This window comes from Erpetoichthys calabaricus, chromosome 3, assembly GCF_900747795.2.
Source record: "Erpetoichthys calabaricus chromosome 3, fErpCal1.3, whole genome shotgun sequence".
In the NCBI taxonomy this organism is placed as follows: Eukaryota; Metazoa; Chordata; class Cladistia; order Polypteriformes; family Polypteridae; genus Erpetoichthys; species Erpetoichthys calabaricus.
In genome coordinates, this window is record NC_041396.2 from 243,081,049 (window position 1) to 243,102,707 (window position 21,659).

Below are 21,659 nucleotides of genomic sequence, written 5' to 3' on the forward strand. Positions count from 1 at the left end.
AGACACAGAAAAATAACCAAATGCCATAGATGTTGCTTGCCTTTTTAGAAAGCTGTACTGTACAACAGCCCTAATCAACAAAACAAATATATACACAGCTACAGTAAATTACACAGAATATATTTTGTTTTCAATGTTGTACGCTTGGACATAATTTGCATGTAGTAATAGTACATCATCATACTGGTGTTAGTTGATAGACAGGATCTGTAAGGTAGAATATGTGTTGTCTCAAACACAGATTCACTTTTAGCATAATAAACGGGTCCTTAAAAAAGTGTTACTATATACCGAAAAATCAGAATAAAAACTTCTGTATTTTTAAAGGGCAAGTGCAAAGATAAACAACTGCATTATCACTCATTTCCATTTTTAAAATGTTATCACTAATAAATAGTTACCTTTCATTTACACTCCACATTTAATAATCTACGTAAGCTAAAAATGACAAATTAGCAAGCTATGAAATTTAAGCAGTTTCTATAAAGTAAACTTCAATACACAAGCCTTCCAAGTCTACCACAAACAAATGCCATCTGCAGTTAAAGCAAAAATGCTGCATCTGCAAATAAACACACCAAAACGTTTTTGCTCCTTTCAGTGCTAATGTAACTGGCAGCCTGCTATAACCGCAGCATTGAATTCCCAAATGTACCCCTGAAAAATATTATTAGTATCTAAAGCTAATATTTCTCCACATTTCATATCAAGGTAAATGCGAGACAGCAGAAATCCGACACTAAAATGCACCAATTGCTAAATATCCTGTTGGGACAAGCAGTTAGCTAAAAAGCTTCAAAAATCTGCAGTTGTATAGGAAATTCAGACATTCAATCATAGATTCATTTAATGGTTAAGAATAGTCTAGAGTATATCCAAAAAGGTGGTTATATACATACGTATATATATATATATATATATATATATTATATATATTACATATATAATATATATAATATATAATATATATATAATATATAAAATATATAACATATATATAATATATATAATATATAAAATATATAACATATATATAATATAATATATTCACGGCATTCGTAGTCTGTGTCACAATCTGATTGTATGGGTGGTTACCTACCAGGTAACGCTTGTGGTTGGCCAGCAATCTGATTGTGACACAGACTACGAATGCCGTGAATGTAATTACCCCGATCTACATACTGTCAAATAAACGAACCACACGCCGTGGCGCAACGTTAGGGGCATCGCCTCTGGCGCTGACGTCCGAGGTTCGATTCCTGAGAGGGAGTGCAGTGGAGTGTGTACGCCTGATGAGACCAGAATGAGGGCGAAACACGTGTCGCGTACTCTTTGCATTTATTTGACAGTAAACTATTTCAACCATATATAATATATATATATATATATATATATATATAATATAATAATATAATATATAATATAATATAATAAGCGCCGATTTATAATAAATTGCATTTATAGAGTGCCTTTCACAAACCCAAGGTCGCTTAACATAAAGAGTAAAAAAAAAAAAAAAAAATTTACACAGAAGACAAAAGGTTGTAGAAGAGGAAAGTTGAGATTTAAAGGTGCAGAAAGAGAAGCAATATCGGAGAGACTGAGGAAAAGAGTTCTAGAGTTGAGGGGCTATAGCAATGAAGGACCTGCCTCCCCCAGGGTGGAGAGTCTGGTGCGTGGGACAGTAAGGACATTACTGCTTGAGGACCTGAGAGAGCGACAAGGAGTGTAAGGAGCTAGGAGCTGAATTGAGGTAGAGGGGGTCACGGTTATGTAAGGCTTTTTTAAGGTGAGAAGCAAAATCTTGAATTTAATCCTTAATGGAACCGGTAACCAGTGAAGCTGGGAGAGAACAGGGGAGATGTGAGCAAAACGCTTTGTGTGGGTGAGGACTCTGGCTGCGGAGTTCTGAATGTATTGTAGCTTCTGTATAGATTTTACAGGGAGGCAGATGAAGAGGGAATTACAGTAATCAATACGAGACATTGTGAAACAATGAACCAGAGTTTGAGCATCACTAAAGGACAGAAATGGACGGAGGCAGGCAATGTTACGGAGATGATAGAATGAAATTTTGGAAAGAGACTTAACGTGTAGCTCAAAGTTAAGTGATGAATCAAACAAAACACCAAGATTTCTGACAACAGGGGCAGGTTTGACACGTGTACCATCAACAGAAACAGAGAAATCGGATGCCTTAGAAAGTTGGGAGTTCGGACAAACCAGTAACACTTCAGTTTTATTTTGACATTAAGCTTGTGAAAGTTATTTTTCATCCATCGTTTAAGACCAGTGATGCAGTCAGTGAGTGTGCTGGGAGGTGAATCTGTAGGGGAGTCTATACTAAGATATAACTGTATATCATCTGCATAACAAAGGAAGTTAAGGCCATGTCTGCGAATAATCTGACCCAAAGGAAGGATATAACGCAGAAAAAGTAATTGCCCAAGGACTGAACCCAGAGGCACACCACGCGGCACAGGCGAGGTGAAGGATTTTTGTCAGCCAAGTGTGACAAACTGTTGCCTATTAGAGAGAGATGATGTGAGCCATTGAAGGGCTAAGCCAGAGATCCCTACAGCAGAGAGACGTGACAGGAGGATTTCATGATTAACAGTGTCAAATGCTGCACTTAAGAAGGAGGAGAATATTAAGTGAACCATAGTCTGCAGACCGGAGGAGTTCCTTAATTACATGGAGAAGAGCGGTCTCAGTGCTGTGCTGTGTGTGAAAGCCAGACTGAAAAGGCTCATAGAGTGTATTGTCTAGAAGAAAAGCATGGAGCTGTGTACTAACCACGCATTCCATCACCTTAGCCAAAAAAGCGATATTAGACATTGGCCTATAACTGGAGAGAGAAGAAGGATCTAGGTCAGGGTTTTTAAGGATTGGTGTAACTGCAGCAGTTTTGAAGGCAGAAGGGACAGAACATAAAATGAAACATGCATTTATCAATGAGGAGTTGCTATAAAGGGAAACCCTGTTTTCAGGAAAGGGAAGACTATGCCATTCATAAAGAGACAAGGACAGAAGAGAAGCAGCAAACAAATCAGAATTAATAGACCTAATGTTGCGATAAGAGAGACTTTTTCTCAACAGATGTAGTGATAATAATGCTAAAATTGCATTTAATAAGCTTATGATCAGAAATACCAGAAAGTGAACCTGAAACAGAGACATTATTCAAGCCATTTGAACAAAACAAATCAAGAATATGACCACGAGTATGAGTGGGGAAATCAGTATGTTGTGTCAAGTCAAAACATTCCAAAGTTGAGAAGAATTCAGCTGTAAGAGAGCAGTTGATATCAAAATGAATATTAAAGTCACCAAGTACAATTACAGCAGGGCAAAGAGATGAGATTACAGTGAGAAGTTCATTAAATTCAGACAGAAAGTTCACCACAGATTTGGGAGGGCGATAAACTAACAGCAGCAACACAGGAGGGGAGGAAACCAGTTTAACAACAATATATTCAAAAGATGTGACTTCAAAAAAGGAGAGTTCCTTCATTGTTAAGGTAGATTTGTAAACCACAGCCAGACCACCCCTTTTTTTCCTATAAACTTGGGTTTAGATATGTGGCTATAGTCAGGGGGAGACAGCAAGTTTCAATGTAAATAGTCACCAGGTTGTAAGTTTCTGTAAGAAGAAACAGGTCCACTTGCTTCTGGGAGATGAGGTCGTTAATCAGCGAGGTCTTGTTAGTGATGGAGCGACCGTTCAATAGGGCAAGCCTAAAGTTAGAACAGCCAGGAGAGTAGGGTGCAGACACTTCCTGAAGAGGACGTTTATAGCGAGAACACCGAGCAAAAACTATGTCAGGGAGACCAATCGTGGATGACAGTCAAGATGTTTAAGTTCATATGGAGAATATATGAGCTGCATTGCCAAAAAAGTAGAAATGACAACACACAGCACAACTCCAAAACAGAGACAGAACAGGCTAAGATTATCCAGACACTGATGGACACCGCCAACAGTGAACAGAATGCCACACAACACTATGCTAACTCTAGCTACACACGTTAGCCAACCCAAACCTCACTGCATAACCAGCTAGAAAAGGAAAAGCGCAGTGGGCAGGCTGTACATTCACAGTTCAGACTGGTGACTACAAACGAAGCAAGAGTAGATTCATACCCACTGCGAAGGCAGTAACAGGAGAGAAGGAATAGAGCTCGCACAGGACTAAAGCAGGTGTGATCTAGGCAATTGCCAATGGCATTCATATAGTAAAATTCGAAAAGAGCTGTCTAATCAGAAGGTAAAGGCGAAAAAGTGAGATGGGACAAAATAAAAACAAAACTAAACAAAAACAACGACACCGGTGAGAAGCGGTAGCCAAACCCGCACAGCATACTCTCAAACGGAAATGAATTCAATCCATGAGTACTTATGGCCAAAGTTTCCTCCAGTTTTTCTTTTTAAAATTAATGAATGGTGTGAATGCTAGTAATTGATTAATTCTTCAATCCCACTATACTACACAAGCTTTCCCCCATAAAGTATTTATCGATCTCCACAAGGCACCAACAAATGAACAGCAAAATTTCCCTGTGAAGTAATAAACACCGCAAAGCACCAACATGTGAACAATGAGCAGGGTGTTAGGGTCACCTCCACATGAAGTATCTAGTGATCACCACAAAGCAACAACACATGAGTGATGAGCATGGACCTCCATGGAGTTTCAAGAGCACAACTATATGAGGACATCATACAGAAGATGCGACCTTCAACGTGTTCATTGGACCCTTTTCCTACTCCTCTAGTAAAAGCTAATGTATCAGATATAAGCCCTCTTATTGCTGACATCATTAATCACTCTCTCCAGAGCGGCTTAGTCCCACTGGCCTTGAAAACCACAAAATTAGACCATTTAAAAAAATCCTCTCTGGATCCTGAAGTGATAGCAAACTATCGTCTGATCTCCAACCTTCCATTTTTGTCTAAGGTTTTGGAAAAGGTTGTTTTGGTTCAGCTTCAGGATCATCTCAAAAAATTCAATCTGTTTGAAAAATTTTAGTCTGGTTTCTGAACTTCTCGCAGTACAGAGACAGCCCTGGTCAGAGTCACCAATGACCTCCTGATGGCTGCTGACCATGGCTCTCCATCACTCCTTATCCTCCTGGACCTTACAGCTGCATTTGATACGGTAGATCATAATATTCTCCATCATCTTCACTATACAATTGGACTTTCTGGCATTGCTTTCGAGTGGTTCAAGTCCTAGCTTACAGACAGGACTGAGTATGTGGCCTTGGGGGGATGCTAAATCTCATACCCACACTGTCACCTGTGTAGTCCCACAAGGATCAGTCGTTGGGCCGACCCTCTTTAATATCTATATGCTACCCCTGGGTCACATCATCTGCAAGCATGAAGTTTCACTCCATTGCTATGCCGATGATACGCAGCTCTATGTGAGACTGGATTCGACTTCTCTTACACCTCCATCAACTTTTTCCTCTTGCTTGGATGAGATTGAAGCCTTGATGTCCAAGAACTTCATCAAGCTGAACAGCACCAAAACTGAAGCTCTTTTAATTGGCACCACCCATCAACTTCATTCCTCTGTAAACTGTATTTCCTTTTCTGACCATACTATTACCCTCTCCTCTTCTGTTACAAATCTGGGTGTCAAGTTAGACTCCCATCTGTCATTTGATATACATATCCATCACCTTTGTAAAATTGCATTCCTTCATCTCCAAAACATAGCCAAACTCCGTTCCTACCTCTCCCTCTGTGATGCTGAATAGCTGGTTCATGCCTTTGTCTCTTCCAGACTGGACTATTGTAATGCACTTCTCATCGGGATACCCAACAAGAGCCCTCAAAAGCTACAACAAATTCAAAATAGTGCTGCAAGAATCCTGATGAGGGTATAGAAATATGAACATCTCACCAATCCTTCGATCACTTCATTGGCTCCCTATCCATCTCCGTATCGAATACAAACTGTTTGTTTACTCACCAGTGTATCCATGGAAATGTTCCACAATATCTTAAAGAACTCCTTATACTACAATCCACTACAGGAGACCTCTGTTTTACAAATACCTACCGCCTTCGCCCCCCTGTGACCAAACTTCATACAATGGGAGACCGAGCCTTTGCAGCCGCTGCTCCACGGCTCTAGAATGCCCTACCAGAGAGCCTAAGAACACAGCAGATTGTGGGCTTTTTTAAAAAAACAGCTAAAGACTTTTCCATTTAGGAAAGCTTATTAACAAGAATGCTATCATTATTGTTGTTTTATCTCTGTTTTTATCTTGCTTTGCCTTTGTTTAAACTATTTGTTACACTTTGAGATTTACTGCTAATGTAAAGCGCCCTATAAATAAAATGCATTATTATTATTATTACAACTATGCCACACTTCCAAACAGATGCACTAGAGTCGGAGCAAAAAGCATAATAGCTGAGCGGCAGTTCAAAAATGCTGCGACACACTCTGAAGAGAGGCCGCCAAGACTTGAATATCGTTTTGTGCTGCTCTGTATCAGTAAATAAAGTATGCGTACTGGTGACCCACACCAGACCAACAGAGCTTCAGCTGCAATGGCCTGTACACTTTGTGTTCAACATACATTAAGATTCACATATGGCCAAATGGCTGGTCCCAAACAGTCTGTGCATGACTTAATGATGGATAGTCAGTATCTACACACCCATATGACACTAACTGGTGTTGATAAAGGCTGAAATCAACAAAACAATCATTTCAGACATTTAACCTTTAGTAAGAACTTCTAACAAATACTATTTATATAATAAAATCATGTTTAGGGGGAAAAATAATCTTTCAATGACTTGGTTTTAACATATTTGGAGCACTTAATTCTACGTATTGCTGATTGTGGTAATTTCTTGGTTGCAGCATCAGTACAGTAAAGAAGACAGCTGAGAGACTACTATGTCTGCATCCCAACCACCGCTTCTCTCAGGAGTGTATTAATCTATGGCTGGCAGCACTGCCACAAATATATGATAAATAAAAAGTACAGTATTCCCTCGCTATATCGCGCTTCGGCTTTCGCGGCTTCACTCCATCGCGGATTTTATATGTAAGCATATTTAAATATATATCGCGGATTTTTCGCTGCTTCGCGGGTTTCTGCAGACAATGGGTCTTAATTTCTGGTACATGCTTCCTCAGTTGGTTTGCCCAGTTGATTTCATACAAGGGACGCTATTGGCAGATGGCTGAGAAGCTACCCAGCTTACTTTTCTCTTTCTCTCTCTTGCGCTTTCTCTGATTCTGACGTAGGAGGTGTGAGCAGGGGGGCTGTTCGCACACCTAGACGATACGGACGCTCGTCTAAAAATGCTGAAAGATTATCTTCACGTTACTATCTTTTGTGCAGCTGCTTAGTGAAACGACATGCTGCACAGTGCTTCGCATACTTAAAAGCTCGAAGGGCACGTATTGATTTGTGCTTGAAAAACAAACTCTGTCTCTCTCTCTCTGCTCCTGACGGAGGGGGTGTGAGCTGCCGCCTTCAACAGCTTTGTGCCGCGGTGCTTCGCATACTTAAGCCAAACAGCACTATTGATTTGTTTGCTTTTGTCTCTCTCTATCTCTCTGACATGATCTGCTCCTGACACACTCCTTTGAAGACGAAGATATGTTTGCATTCTTTTAATTGTGAGACGGAACTGTCATCTCTGTTTTGTCATGGAGCACAGTTTAAACTTTTGAAAAAGAGACAAATGTTTGTTTGCAGTGTTTGAATAACGTTCCTGTCTCTCTACAACCTCCTGTGTTTCTGCGCAAATCTGTGACGCAAGCATGACAATATAAAAATAACCATATAAACATATGGTTTCTACTTCGCGGATTTTCTTATTTCGCGGGTGGCTCTGGAACGCAACCCCCGCGATGGAGGAGGGATTACTGTATATAACCTTTGCGGGATGTAGTGGCTGATTTTGGAAATTTCTATAACATTGCTCCTCTATTGTTTTCCGATTGGCCCTTGCCTGTAAGAAAAAACTGCCTCAACTTTGTCCACTGTTGGCACATGACTATACGGTATATGCAAGTCCCGGAATAGCCTGAGACAAGTGCAGAGGCTTGTTTTCTTTCAGGATTGTCTACTTGGCAGACTCTGAAATACATTATAGGCTTACCCAAACCAGTTCATTCTAAGAGTGTAAATGAGCAAATTAAGTAATTTCTCTGTGTGAAAAATTAAGTTGGGGGTTAACTAACATGAAGTTATTGAGTTTAAAAAAAACACTAAAGTCAAGAAATGATCCACACACAATTAATCTCTGAATGGGGTGCTAGATAAGAAAAAAATTCCAGAATTTCTAAAACCGCAGGGCCCTTATCTCTATTCTTAATTGGTAAACCACAAGTGAGGTAGCAAGCACTCGCAGTCTACACAGAGACAAACAAGATGTCTTTAATTTACTTTTTAAAATTTTGCTTGATTTCAAATGTTGCTTACTAATGAGCACACAAGTAAATAAAATCATTCTAAATTTCTTAAACGATGCTGTGACTTTCTGAGTAAGACATAACAGCAGAAAAATGGTTAGCTCAAACATTTGTATTATCTTGAACTATGGAGCTAGTTGGAATAAAAACCTAAATTAATCAGTTGTCCCAATACTGAACTGGACAGTTTTATACAGCAGACACACCAGTCTAACTCAATTAGTAAACAAAAAGAAAAAAAAAAAAATTTGCGTGACAAATAGATTGTTTGGAACACTGCAATAGATTTTAAACTTAGTGCATCAAAAAGTGCTCATTCTACATCTGTGCAGATAAAAATTCCAAACAAAGAAAAACAGGGAAAAGTGCAAGTAAAGATCAATATACAGTTGTATATAAATGCCATGGCATTTGTAAAACAGAAACATAAAAAAAAGCCGTAAAAAATCAACTCTTCCTATGAAGGAAAGAAAGGCTAAAAATCATAGTGTATTCTCTGAAGGATAGAGCTCAAACATTGCATTTTCTGTACAATACAACTATAGATAAACACCTTTCCAAGAAATGTTATTGAAATCAGGATGGCGAAAAAAGCTTAACTGTCCTTTCAGTTTCAATTAAATATACCTCCATTTGAATTAGATTTATGATATTTTACAGGTTTGGGGAAAAATTAAAAGAATACATTCCAGATTGTATATTACAAATTCGAATGAGGAGAGACCATTTCCCTTGTTCTATATGAATCACCCATGTTTTCCTCCTATTAGTTTTATATTGTAGTTCAGATGAAACTGAAACATCCAGTATGACAGTGTGGGAACAATGACTGGTTAGTAGCAGTACAATAAGGGGTTTTATTAGCTATAGATTGCATCAGTTTATTAAAGAGTAATGATGTGTTTGTGTATATTAAAATGCAGCTTTTCATTACAGCTAATATATGGTACATCTCAAATGCAGAAGGTATTGTCTTTAGAAAACATATCCATATTTCCTGTATTTCTGTCATACTTTGTGGTTGAAGTGACACTACAAAAGAGAAATGCCCTCTCTCCGCTTCCTCTTTGACCACCTGAGATCACACAACAAATAAACAACCTATCAAAGTTCAGGCATCATATCAAAAAACAGCCCTCAGCATCCAAAAAAAAATTTCATTATTTTTCCTCAGCTGGGATTAAAAGAACAAATTGTTTTATGGATCTCTTCAGTGAACAAGGAATATTCAGAAAAAAAGTTCATTTATTGAATGAGAATGTCAAGACAATGTAGTGCCATCACTACAGAAAAAACAATCCCACTAAAACGCTATATCCTAAGAAGCAGGACAGGCTAGGGCAGGTAAGATCATTTGTTTTTGCTTGATAAAGCACTTCCAACCTAAACTGTTTTCAGATATTAAAAACACACTGGAAGCAATATGTTAATTAGGAAAGACCCTGCTGTTTTATTGGACAAATGTGATAGTTTGAAGATTTCCCTGGACTGAAACCAATTAAAAAGTCATTCAGTCATCCTGTAAAAGAGGCCACAAAAATCCAAAGACACCTTTATTAAAACATTCATCTGAGTTTACTTGATTTGTCCCCCACCTTCACCTCCTTAAAGCCTGCTTTTATACATGAAGGATGCAAATGGACAACTTTCCCAGCACAGTCATCTATGGCATTCAAAAACACAAGTACTCCCTGTTTCTTTCAAAGTAAACAGCGGGATACTTGATGCACATTAAACAGTTGATGGTACAGTTAGTCTATGTTCTGTAACAGTTCTTTAAATACAAATAATAAGCATCTCAGCACTTCCCACCACGATCTTTATCAGAGTGTATATTTCTGGACTGAAGGATCTAGCACAGGTTTATAGAAATGTATTTTTAAAATCAGAATACAGATGGATTCTGCAACTTTTACATGTTACACAAACAGCAGGGCCATTATGGGTTTATCTGAAAGCATAATTCATTCAAATGAAAGCCATTACTATTCTGTAATTGTATCAGAATCTGGAGATTTCTTTTTAAACAGTCTGCATATGTAGAGAAGAACAACTATAGCTGTTGCCTTCCTAACTTGTTTTTTTCTCTACAGTCTCATTTTTTTTCCTTTAAAGGAGAGAAAAAAAAAGTTGACATTCGATTAATGTATACTGAAAATCCAAGTTAATTAGATGCAATTTAATCTGTCTCCTTACTTAGTAGTCAGACTCACTTAACATATGCATTTAACCATTCAACTTTGCAGAAACAAGGCTGAATTCAGAAAGTGCATCATCACTTCTTGATACATTATCGTATACTTAGACACAGCAAATGTCAAATGATGGGTTAAAAGACAGTAGTAGCAGGGGAAAGTTTCTCCTCCATGCATGCTTTACCACCTTTATTGTTCAAAACATTGTATAGTAATAAAACACTTTAATAAAACAAAAAATAATTGAGTATGCTTATCTTACCAGCACATTTGGTCCTTGTAATAAGTGGAGGTCCTGGTTGTCCTGTACCACCTTCACCAGGTCTTGTCAGCAACACTCTAATCTCATACTCTGTATCAGGGTCCAAATGCCAGAGTTTGTAGGTTGGAGCATTAACTGCATGAGTTTCGGTCCAAGATCCTGATGTCATGCGATATTCTACTTCTTTCAGAATGATAGGTCCATCACCAAATATTGAATTGGCATTTAGCTGAATTAGAAGATATGTAGGACCAACACCAAGCAGCTGAGGAGGAGCTATAGGTCGAGGAGGCTCTGGAAATGGGAGAAGGAAATTCCAATTACTTTATCGCAAATGTCATGCATGTAATATACTACATAATTTTCAACAGAATCACAAATAAGGATACTAGGTTTTCCAGAATTCTTATTTGGTACATAATCATTGTTTCAAGATATTATAATGTTACTATTAGCAGAATAACAAATACACAAAAAGGAGTACCTAAACATTAAAAAAATAACTTTTGATAACCGTGAATATGTATGTTGCAAAGTAAGTGAACTAGAATTAATTCTGGACAACCAAGGCTGGAGGTCACTAGTATTACACACTTTTTTAAATAAATAAATAAATAATCAATCAAAGGATTAAATGTGCCAATAATAAAAAGGAGGCATGAAAGGAATCCCAAGCTAACAATTACAGTTGAAATCTCAACATCAGAAAAATTTAATGTGTGCTAATTCTGTCAAACAAATCTAAATTTCTAATCATCAATGAATTCCTTTTGATGTCAAAAGACAATGTATGCATTTCCAGAAAAAATGTTAGCAGGTATCAAACTCCATCAATTCTTATAATTAGAAAAATTAAAGGCCGTTTTTTGTTTTATACTAAAAAAGTACAATCTTCAAAACAATCTCACAAGCATTTCAAGTCGAGTCTTATTTTTTTGTATGCTGTTTACATCACATTACAGTCACTAGACATTAATTAAGGACAACAGAACCAACTCTACTATGTGCCCTGATAAATGACTGAATAATACCAAAATGTCCTAGTTTTAACAGATTGCCAGTCTAACAATTACCACTGAAACAAAACATCACCACAATATATTTAGGACTGTGTGTATAAAACTCTAAGCAGGACCCAACCCAGCCATATCCCCAATCTATCGAAACTGCAAAATTTAATGTCATCTGGGTCCATAAGAAGGCTGCAATGTCCAATGAACCAAGGCAACAATAAGCCCAAAGAAAGAGTGACATACGTGCTGGCATATCTGGTGAACAGAAATTCCTAAATGCATAATGTAATCAACAACATTTTTATTTCTATAGCACATTTTCATACAAGAAATTTACCTCAAAATGCTTTACACAATATAAAAGGGTTACAAGAGAAAAACAAAACATCAAGATAGAAACAGTTATAACTAAATAAACAATACATAAAAAATAATATACAAGGAATCCATATGAGCATACGTAACACAAATATACAAGGGGCAGAACCCTAATTTGAAGAGAAGTGTTTTTAGGACCATTAACACTAGAATTACCAGAGCGAATGAAAAAACTCGTAAATCTGGCCCACCTTAAATCCCTTTGCACCTCTCCGTCAGCCTCTTTTGTCTTTTAAATGTGTTGATAAGTCCAAGCAGCCTGCTATACCATCCCCCTACCACCTCAGAACAGGCAAGAAGTTTTCCCAGTTCCTGCCTTGATTGATCATCTGGGAGTGAGCTACCCAGAATTGTAAGGGGAAATAATTTGATGTGTGTTTTGTGTCTACAACAATCTATGTTAACACATCGTTAAAAACAGAAATGTTTTACATGTTTCAGTAATAAATGACAAAATGTAGACATTAACTGTTTAATGTGTGAAGGCTGATGGCCAAATATCAAACACACACTTTCACAAAAGATGCAAGTACAATACGACAACTTCCGTGGTGCAGCGGTCGGGAGTTTGAAACCATCTCCCCTGCAAATTTACCGTTTTGAGTAGTGAGCTGCTCTTATTGTTAATATTATACAATAAAAACATACATTTGATTTGTGTCTAACAGCTGGTGTAAATTTATAGGACTTGTAAAAGTTAGTTTTTTTTTTTTTTTTTTTACTTTTATTCTCTCAGTTATGATCACGATACAACACCCACCACCCACCCCAGATCTGACGCAGTTATTTTTTATCTGAAACTGAGTGGTGTTTTAATAATAATAATTCATTACATTTATATAGCGCTTTTCTCAGTACTCAAAGCGCTATCCACACAGGGAGGAACTGGGAAGCGAACCCACAATCTTCCACAGTCTCCTTACTGCAAAGCAGCAGCACTACCACTGTGCCACCTGTGAGGAAACAATGGAACTGGAAATTCTCTGATCTGGAGGGATAAAAGCTGACACACAAACGCTGGTGAATCTGCCTTCCTCGTATCTCACCGTCACTTGAATTTTTTTTTTATTCAGTGTTCCTGCTCACACTGAATTAGTATGCACAGTATAGTCCATGATGTCAAAGCCGCACTGACAAAAAAAACAGACCTAGGTATATATGATATTTGGAATTATTCATTTTATGACCTGTATAGTACATTTCGTAACACACTGTGGCACGGATGCAACATTATTCATATTATTCTTATTCATTCGCATGCCTTCTTACGCTTGTAATCAGTGACAGCGTTTTTTTTTTTTTGTTTTTTTTTTCCGATCTTGCCCATGCAGTCTCAAAGTTTTGGTGAACAGTGCTGTTTTTTTTGTACTCCAGGACATGCAGAGGAAAGGGAGGTCAGTTCAAAGGTACAAGAAGGTCAGTTCCGCGCTATATGCAATCATCAGATTCAAATGTTAACAGTTCCCACATACACAACATGTACCTATGCAATGTACACACTTCTCTCTGTGCTGCGTTACTATTACACTGAAGGGGCTGGGGGAAGCAACGGTCATGGAACAGAAGCTTGTCGATGTTGCATCCTCTTTTGCTTTATCCATTGCCTTTTCTTGTAAGAAGCAACGACGAAGTTCCTCTGAAAGGTGAGCCATGAACACGTCTTTTCTCAGTGGCCCCCGTGCATGCCTTGTACAGTACATGCACGTTGATCACCACCAAGTCAAGCTTGTTATAGCACAAGAAACTGGCCACCTGCGTGCTCCTGCTCACACTGAATAAACTCACGCCTTCTGGTGCGCGATGTCAACGCAGCACCAGACAAAAAAGAAAGACAAATATATGTGACATTTTGAAGAAATCATTTTATGACCTGAATAGTACCAATCAGAAAACATCATTGCATTAATGCATTATTATTTGAAAACGAACAACGTCAGATCAGCTGTAAATATATGGCATTTATAAAAGTTAGCCTTTTTTTTTTCAGTTTTATTCTCTCAGTCACGTTCATGCTCCTCCTTGCCCCCTCCCCCCTTCTGATCTGACTCTAACAGTGCCAGTATAAATTCACACCCGATCTGACATCTTGTAGTTAGGGACCAAACCGGGATCAGAGTTGAGAGATGTCAGAAATGGAGACACAGACACAAAATGATATTTCCAAAAACAATAGTGGGTCTTATTAGAGGTGCACAAAAACACAAAAGCAATATATATACAAGAGAAAATATATGCAAAATGGGACACAAGCCATTCTGCTTGGCATACTGTTAGAAAACCAAATTAACTCTCCCCACGACAGTCACAAAACCTTCTTTTCCTCCTATAGTGGATGACGCAGTTACGTTCTGCATATGAGCTATGATCAACTCCTTCGAGGCCTATACTAAATAGCACAGCGACCTCGCAAGCAAGCACAGGTGTACCTTCGACGTGACCCCACCGTACAAGCCTATGCCGTCCCTGGAGTTACTAAAGAAAGCTACTTTATTTATAATTTTAATTCGGGATCTACCTATTAGAACTAAGGCATGCATGTCTAAAATTAATGTTGCATGCTTCTTACGTCGTTAGGGCAGGTGGCTGTGTAGACTTTCAACTTTTTCACAAATGATATCCTGCAGGCCTGTTCTGGATGCGTACCTACCCCACCACCAGTGTCACACAACATGGTACTGCCAAAGCAAAAGTTAAACTCTCCACGGAAGCATACCTCCTCACTTCAAGTGCTCTTATTTTACGAAGTTTGTTGTTTTCACCCTAGTCTTGGAAGTTTTCCTTTAAATTGGTAATGCCTGGCAGGTAATTTACCACACACATTTTGGTGGCAGTGGTGGGATCGATCAAGTATGAGAGGGTGTAGACAGTGTTTTTGTTTATAGAGCATAGTCAAAAAAGTTTTTGGCACTATGGCTCCTAAGCAGCAGCCAGGAGTTCCGACTCCTGAACAGTTCAGAGGAGTTGATGCAGGAGCAGCCCAGGCAGTTGAGGAGTCTGTGTGGTTGAGAGACTGTTATGACAGTTCATCGCCATCCAAGAGGTCAAGGATCAATGGATGGTGCAGCATCTCAAGAGTTTGCAGTACCAGTTCACCAAGTTGCAGGGACAGGTGAAACTGGTACAACAAAGCCAGTCTTCAATTCCAGACGAACCTGTGGAAAGAAGTAGAGACTCACCAGTAAGAACATGGGATTATCCTTGTATGGTGCTCTTCCAGCAGCCAGAGAATATCGAACATTACCTGTCATTTTTGAGAGGATGGTTACAGCAAGGAGCAATAAAGAGAGTTGAAAGAAGGGTGGACGAAAACGGCAGGAGGTGATGGTGTGTAAGCCAGTGTGCAAGACGTTGGAGGAAGAGCCTCAAGAGTGTAGGACGGACACTCAAGGGGGCTGAAGGTGGTCTACTCGGTTGAGCATTTTTGGGAGCTGAATTGACCTGATCCATGCAGCGGGCTCCTGCATAAGTCCGGGGAAAGGTACAAGCGATGACAGGCTTGGCTTGGGAGCCCTGCTTGGTGCCTGCAGCCAGAAGGGATCAGAGACTGGATTGCATGGGTGCCTGTCAGCAGGACGTCTCCTCTTGCTGATGGATCAGAAGAGGATAAGTTGGGGAGACATTTGTTTTAAGAAAGAGGCACCGGGGTTTGCGCATTTCTAAAAAGTTTTTACCCGATGTGGATCTTAACTTTATTTTAACAGAATATATTATGGACATTTTAACTTCCTTGGATTTGCTCCAGTTTTAAGTATTATTTATTTAACAATCCGATTCACTAAACTTATTGAACATCGTTTTTAGACAGTTTTGTAAATAAAAGCACTGAACACTTTTATACCTTCCCCTTGCAAGATGTGTGTGTCCTGATTTGCCCAGCTCATCTCGATACATGACTATTGATGGTTTCAGGTCCAAGAGTCTCCCCGAACGCAACGGAGTTTGGAGCTGTCCTGGACTGTCGCATTGTCTTTGGCCCCTGCATAACTAAAATGGATTAAGAAGGTTCTAAAACCTACCTAATGAACCCAGTCCATTAAGAGCTACAGTGCCTACATAGCCCTCACTTGTACCTCAATGTTACATTACATGTACATATTGTACATATTCTAACTTATTATTCACAGTATTTGTACTGCAACTCAGGCAAAAATACTGCTGAAGTCGTTAATAAGGGATGTTTTCAGAAAAGCTTTAAGTAATCAGAGTTGTTGATACCATCCAAAAGCATTGTAATACCTTAAACATTAATCTACATAAGTTAACTTGTTGCTAGTAATTCTTCAATTAAAATGTGTGAGATAAAGATTTTATAGCCAGCCTTTTTCAAAATGATTTCCTCTATCTCATCCTTTATGGACATAAATTGAATGTGAAACCGTAACTGATAACCATCACAAAAAAGGCAAATGCAAACAAGTCATAATGTCAAACTGGTGAAAGGATGCAAAACAAACACATATGTAGCAAACCAAATTCACATTAGCAAAAAGCCTATTCCCATAATTCTATTAATTATGGATTCTTTTCTGAAGAGTTACCATCGTATAAGGTTTAACACTTGGAGAGTCAACAAAAAAGGCAACTGTACCTCACAATCTCAACAGAATCAAAAAAGACAGGATTAACTTTAAAACAAACATATTTAAGGACATTCAAACCCCAAGCTCACTACTCAAAACCTTTTAAATAACAATATCAGAATTGGTGTCCTAGCACAAAAACAGCCAAAGAGGAACCTGAATACTTTTCTCCACATTCACTTGGTTGGTAAATTGGTTTGTTAATATTCATTTCTTATGCTTAATGTAGTGCCATTAATTCTTGCTTGTAACTAAAAAATCAGCCTGTCTGGGTTTTCGATTGTCTAAAAAATTACCATGATCAGACTTTTAAACCTGCAACCATACAATTTTTTGTGTGTGTCAATTTGGCTATTTTTTCTCATATTCACATAGTGTTTTACATGGAAAGTTATCCTTAGTATAAAAGAAAGCCGGATATTTAAAGTGTACTCTCAGCAGCAATTGCACCCAATTAAAGATTTAAATGTCCTAAAACATTAAAGTTGATTTAAGGTAAGAGAAATGTCAGTGTAACAGAGAGATGTGAGCTAGATAAGTAGAGGTTTCCCTGACCTGTTAAAAACAAATTTTCTGATCTGTACCATACACCACATGTAAAACATTTCATAACTACTGGGGCACTGCAATTTCACTTGAGTCTGCAGGCTTTTTAAAGATTAAGTACAACTGAAAAGGTCTTTCATGTCTTTGGAATTGCGTATCAATCAACAATGAACATAGCTTTTGTTGAATTACTTCTGAAGCACTTTAGGTGGTCTGGACTGGTCTTTGCGATTTGTGCATACAGAGTCTCACAAATCTTTGTGTAAAGTAGTGCTTCATGGATTCAGTCATTTCCCCTTAATTTACACTGGTCTTTGAGTATGTGAGTCACTCTTAAGCTTACACTTAAGCCACTTTTAAGATATCTTGCCTGAAGAAGGGTCCTGAACTGCCTCGAAAGCTTGCATATTGTAATCTTTTAAGTTAGCCAATAAAAGGTGTCATTTTGCTTGGCTTCTCATTGCATCCATAATGGCTAACATGGTACAACACTCTACCACCTTTAAGCTGAAAAAATATTCCTGGATCTACTTTATCAATGCCTTGAGAATTTTAAATACCTGAATAAGGTCCTGCATGCATATCATACATTGCAAGCTTGAACTACCAATCAACACTCGATGTTCTGTACTTTTTGTGGCATGTCATTTGCATTCACGATAACAAAAGCCAAAATGTGCGCTATAGCCAACCTACAACAAAACCAAAAGTACAATTTTTTCAGTAAAGCAGTGTTTTTTTTTTTTTTTGTTTTTTTTTATATAAAGTTGCCTTCTTTGTTTGGAAGATGACAGGAAAAAAAAAACCTGCTGGGAGCCGATCTGCTGTGCTATTTTGTCCTTCTTTTGTTCTATTTTCTCGGGTGATTGACAAGCAGCCCTGTGCAGCGATTGGCTCACGCGGAAACGCCTGTGTTCTAATTGGTCGAGGTGTTCTACTTTTGAAAGTTTTGTGAACTCTGACTGGCTGAACAAGATTTGTTCTATTTTTTTTTGCTCCGAAAGACCCGCCTCCCCGCCTAAAAGCGGCGATGTCATGTTCTTTCTTTTATCTTCAAGTGGGCCCGCTGGTACTATTAAAATGGTACTATTGCTGCTACTATTAGTACCCAAGAATTATAGTGAAGTGAAATAAAACGTGAAGTTTTAATGTACTTAATTTTATTTTCTTATGTGCATATTAACGAAAGTGTTCTTTTTTTTTCTTTTTAGCGACTACATAGCGATACTTTGACAAGTAGTGTAATAAGTAATATAACTATAAAATAGTGCTGCTGCTATACTGTACAAGGATTATAGTGAAGTGAAATAAAAAAGATGTAGTTTAATCTAATGAGAATTTATTTCTTTTGTACATATTAATGAAAGTATTCTTTTTTTTTTTCTTTTTTTTTTTTTCATTTTAGCAAACTGGTTTCAGTAATATAGATATCTGTAAATAGTCTGGACAGAATTGCGTTATAATTGTGTTTGTTAATAATGAATAATAATAATAATAATAATAATGCTAACAATAGGAAATTGCAGTGTAACAATGTAGTTGTAATATTATTAAAGGCCTTAAAAAAAATCCAGCACTAGTATTACCAACCATTTTATTTATTTTGTGTCTATGTTCCCTTACTCTTTCAGAATTAACTTTCTGGTATCCCTTGCCATGGCTGCCACTAGTGTTCTTACGTGAGTCTTTGTTTGTAGTAGCAGTGTTCCTCTTAAAACAAAGGTTTCTTTTTTTAATTGACGTAATGGTTGATTGCGTTATTTTAATAGACCCAACATCGCCTGCGGTGTTGACATGTAAGTATTCATAGGTTAAATAACACAAAGATTCATTCAAAAAGTTTTTGGAATATCGGGCTTGGCGCTTATAGACTTTGTTCAAAGGTGGCGGTTTATCATCCTGTTGTTCCCTTGTTCCTTTTTTCTTTTTGCATGCTCAGTTACTCTTTATTTGATCTCTGTTGGAGGCAACGTGGCTTGGTGCAGACTATATGTAGGTTGTAACCTATTAGTTGTTCCATGAAGGCCAATTTGTAATATTCTGAAATTTCTTTTAATTTCAGTTTTTGGTAACCTACACTTTAAATGTAAATGTCTGCCAGTTTCCTGCGGATCTGTTTCAGGTCGCTCGTTGCATTCCAGCTGGTTAAATTTGAAGAAAAACAGAGGTGTTGTAAAACTTTGGAATGGAACTGTAACTTTCTCTTGGTTTGTCTGATTTATCCAGCTTGAATCTTGTGCCACAGTTCCGCCGCGAGACCTCCGGCGAACTGACCCTGAAGGCCTCCACCGAGGCGATCCAGGTCGCCAAGGCATACGGCCTGAGCGCCACCGTGCCGTACAGGGTCAAGTCGGCCGAGATGGTCAAGGAGCAGGCCAGGAGACAGGTGCGGGCAGCAGGCGGTGACCCCGGGGACTCCAGGCTGGTGCGCAGCGTCAGCGAGCTCCAGTTTGGACAGTACCGGGGTCAAACTTTTAAATGGTTGCTGACCCATGACCTCGGCTATGCCGTCATGGTGTTGGCAACCCACCAGAGGGAGCGCGAAGATGGCCAGGTGTCGGATAGCCCGCTGGCGAGCAATAAGAACGCCCTGGAGTCCTACGCCTGGCTCTTTCCCGATGTGAAGACGGCCATCCGTCGTCGACGGGAGAGAGACGGGTCGGCCAGGACCCTGGACGAGGGCAAGAGGCTCGTCGGCTTCGGCCAACATGGACACCTGAAGTTTGAGGCCCTTTACGATGCGGAAGATCGGGAGGCTAAGAGGTGAGAGACTTTTGGGTGGGGTCTGAGGGGAAGGGCACAGCAAGGTAGTGGGACCCTGCTTCCATTTGTTCACCTGTTACCGTTCCCACTTTCGTACCGCAACGCAGTTACATCAAATGGCTCCGGCGCCAGACCACCAAAGTCGGGACCAAGATGCATGCGCTCCAGCTGTATGTGCGGCGGAGAGACGAGGCAAAGGCAGCAGCAACCTCCTCCCTTCCCAAAACCACCACTGTTACCCCCACCGCCTCTCTCTCTGCAGCAGCCTCCGTCGTCGAGATTCCCGATGACGTGCTGCTGTCGGCCAGCATGGAGTTGGAGGCTGGTAAGTGACCGCCACCCATGGAAACTGGTGGTGGCTCCTTCACTTTTTCTGTTTAACCTGTTATTTGTTTGAATTTGTAAACAATCTTCCCCAGCATCTACCTCCCAGTCTGCAACCAGTGGAGGGCCCGTGCCATCCCAGCGCTCCCAACCGACGGCTGATCCGGGAAAGCAGCCTTCGCAAATGCTGTCTGTAGCCAGGAGAGAGGTGAGTTAAAAGGATGTGTTTGTTTGAATTGCATTGCCGGGAAAGGAACAGGGCCTGTCTGATTCTTTTTGTTTCTTTTTCTCTTGCTCATGCCGTCTCTCTTTCTCTCTCACACACACAGCTACTTTTACCCGAGGGCTGGAGGACTTCCCTACCCAAAGAACAGCATGCGTGGGTAAGTCGGGCCCTTTTCACCAGGGGCAAGGATGGAAAGCCTGTTCTGACGTCCAACCTTCGCCTTTGGTGGTATCCTCCCGGCCCCCGCAACGTGCACCTCCAGCCCCCGACACCTTTTTTCAGCGCCCGTTCTTCCTGTGGATGCCGTACCGCATGTGGGGCTACAAGCTGTCCTGCACGGTGTGCAGCCACAGGTTGTCGGGAGCCGGACTCTACAGGACCGTCCGGAGGGTCCTGGAGTCAGACGGATGGTACTTTATGGCCATGGAGTACCTGGAGTGCCGGCGCTGCAAGAAGAAGGTGGCGGGCTGGTCGCAGGATGTCTTGGATCAGCTGCACTGCACCCACCTGGATGACTTTCCAGCTATCCTGACTTACAGGTCAGACAAGGAGTCTCCGATGGCTGGGTCAACTCTCCATAGGTAGACAGGCACACACGGGCAGTCCTAACGTCTCTGTTCTGTCTCAACACAGATTATCCTGCGACAAAAAGCTCATCGGGCAGATGCGTGAGCGCACGCTGGGCAACGGGGCCACCCGGCTGCGCAAATATCTGCTCGAGGAGCACGTCAAGTCCTGGTTGGAGCGGTCCAGAAAGTTCATGTTCGTGGCCACCAAGTTCATCACATCGGGTGCCGAGCCATCTACGACTACGCCTCGACCACCACGGATGACCCCGGTGCCCGGTGTAAAGTGGTTGCTGTCCATCTATGCCAGGGAGGTGGCTTCGAGGATAGAAGAGACCAAGGCCCGGATCACC

At 39.9% G+C, this 21,659-nt stretch overlaps 1 protein-coding gene across 15 annotated transcripts in view; it reads right to left on the minus strand.

Annotated features, from left to right (window-relative positions):
- Positions 1 to 21,659, minus strand: part of ptprk (protein tyrosine phosphatase receptor type K) — a 615,224-nt gene that overhangs the window by 311,849 nt on the left and 281,716 nt on the right. For all 15 annotated transcript variants that reach the window (XM_028797925.2, XM_051924122.1, XM_028797923.2 and 12 more), the window contains exon 7: positions 10,911 to 11,204. In XM_028797925.2, the coding sequence (XP_028653758.1) occupies positions 10,911 to 11,204 (294 nt within the window). The remainder of the gene's footprint in view (positions 1 to 10,910; positions 11,205 to 21,659) is intronic.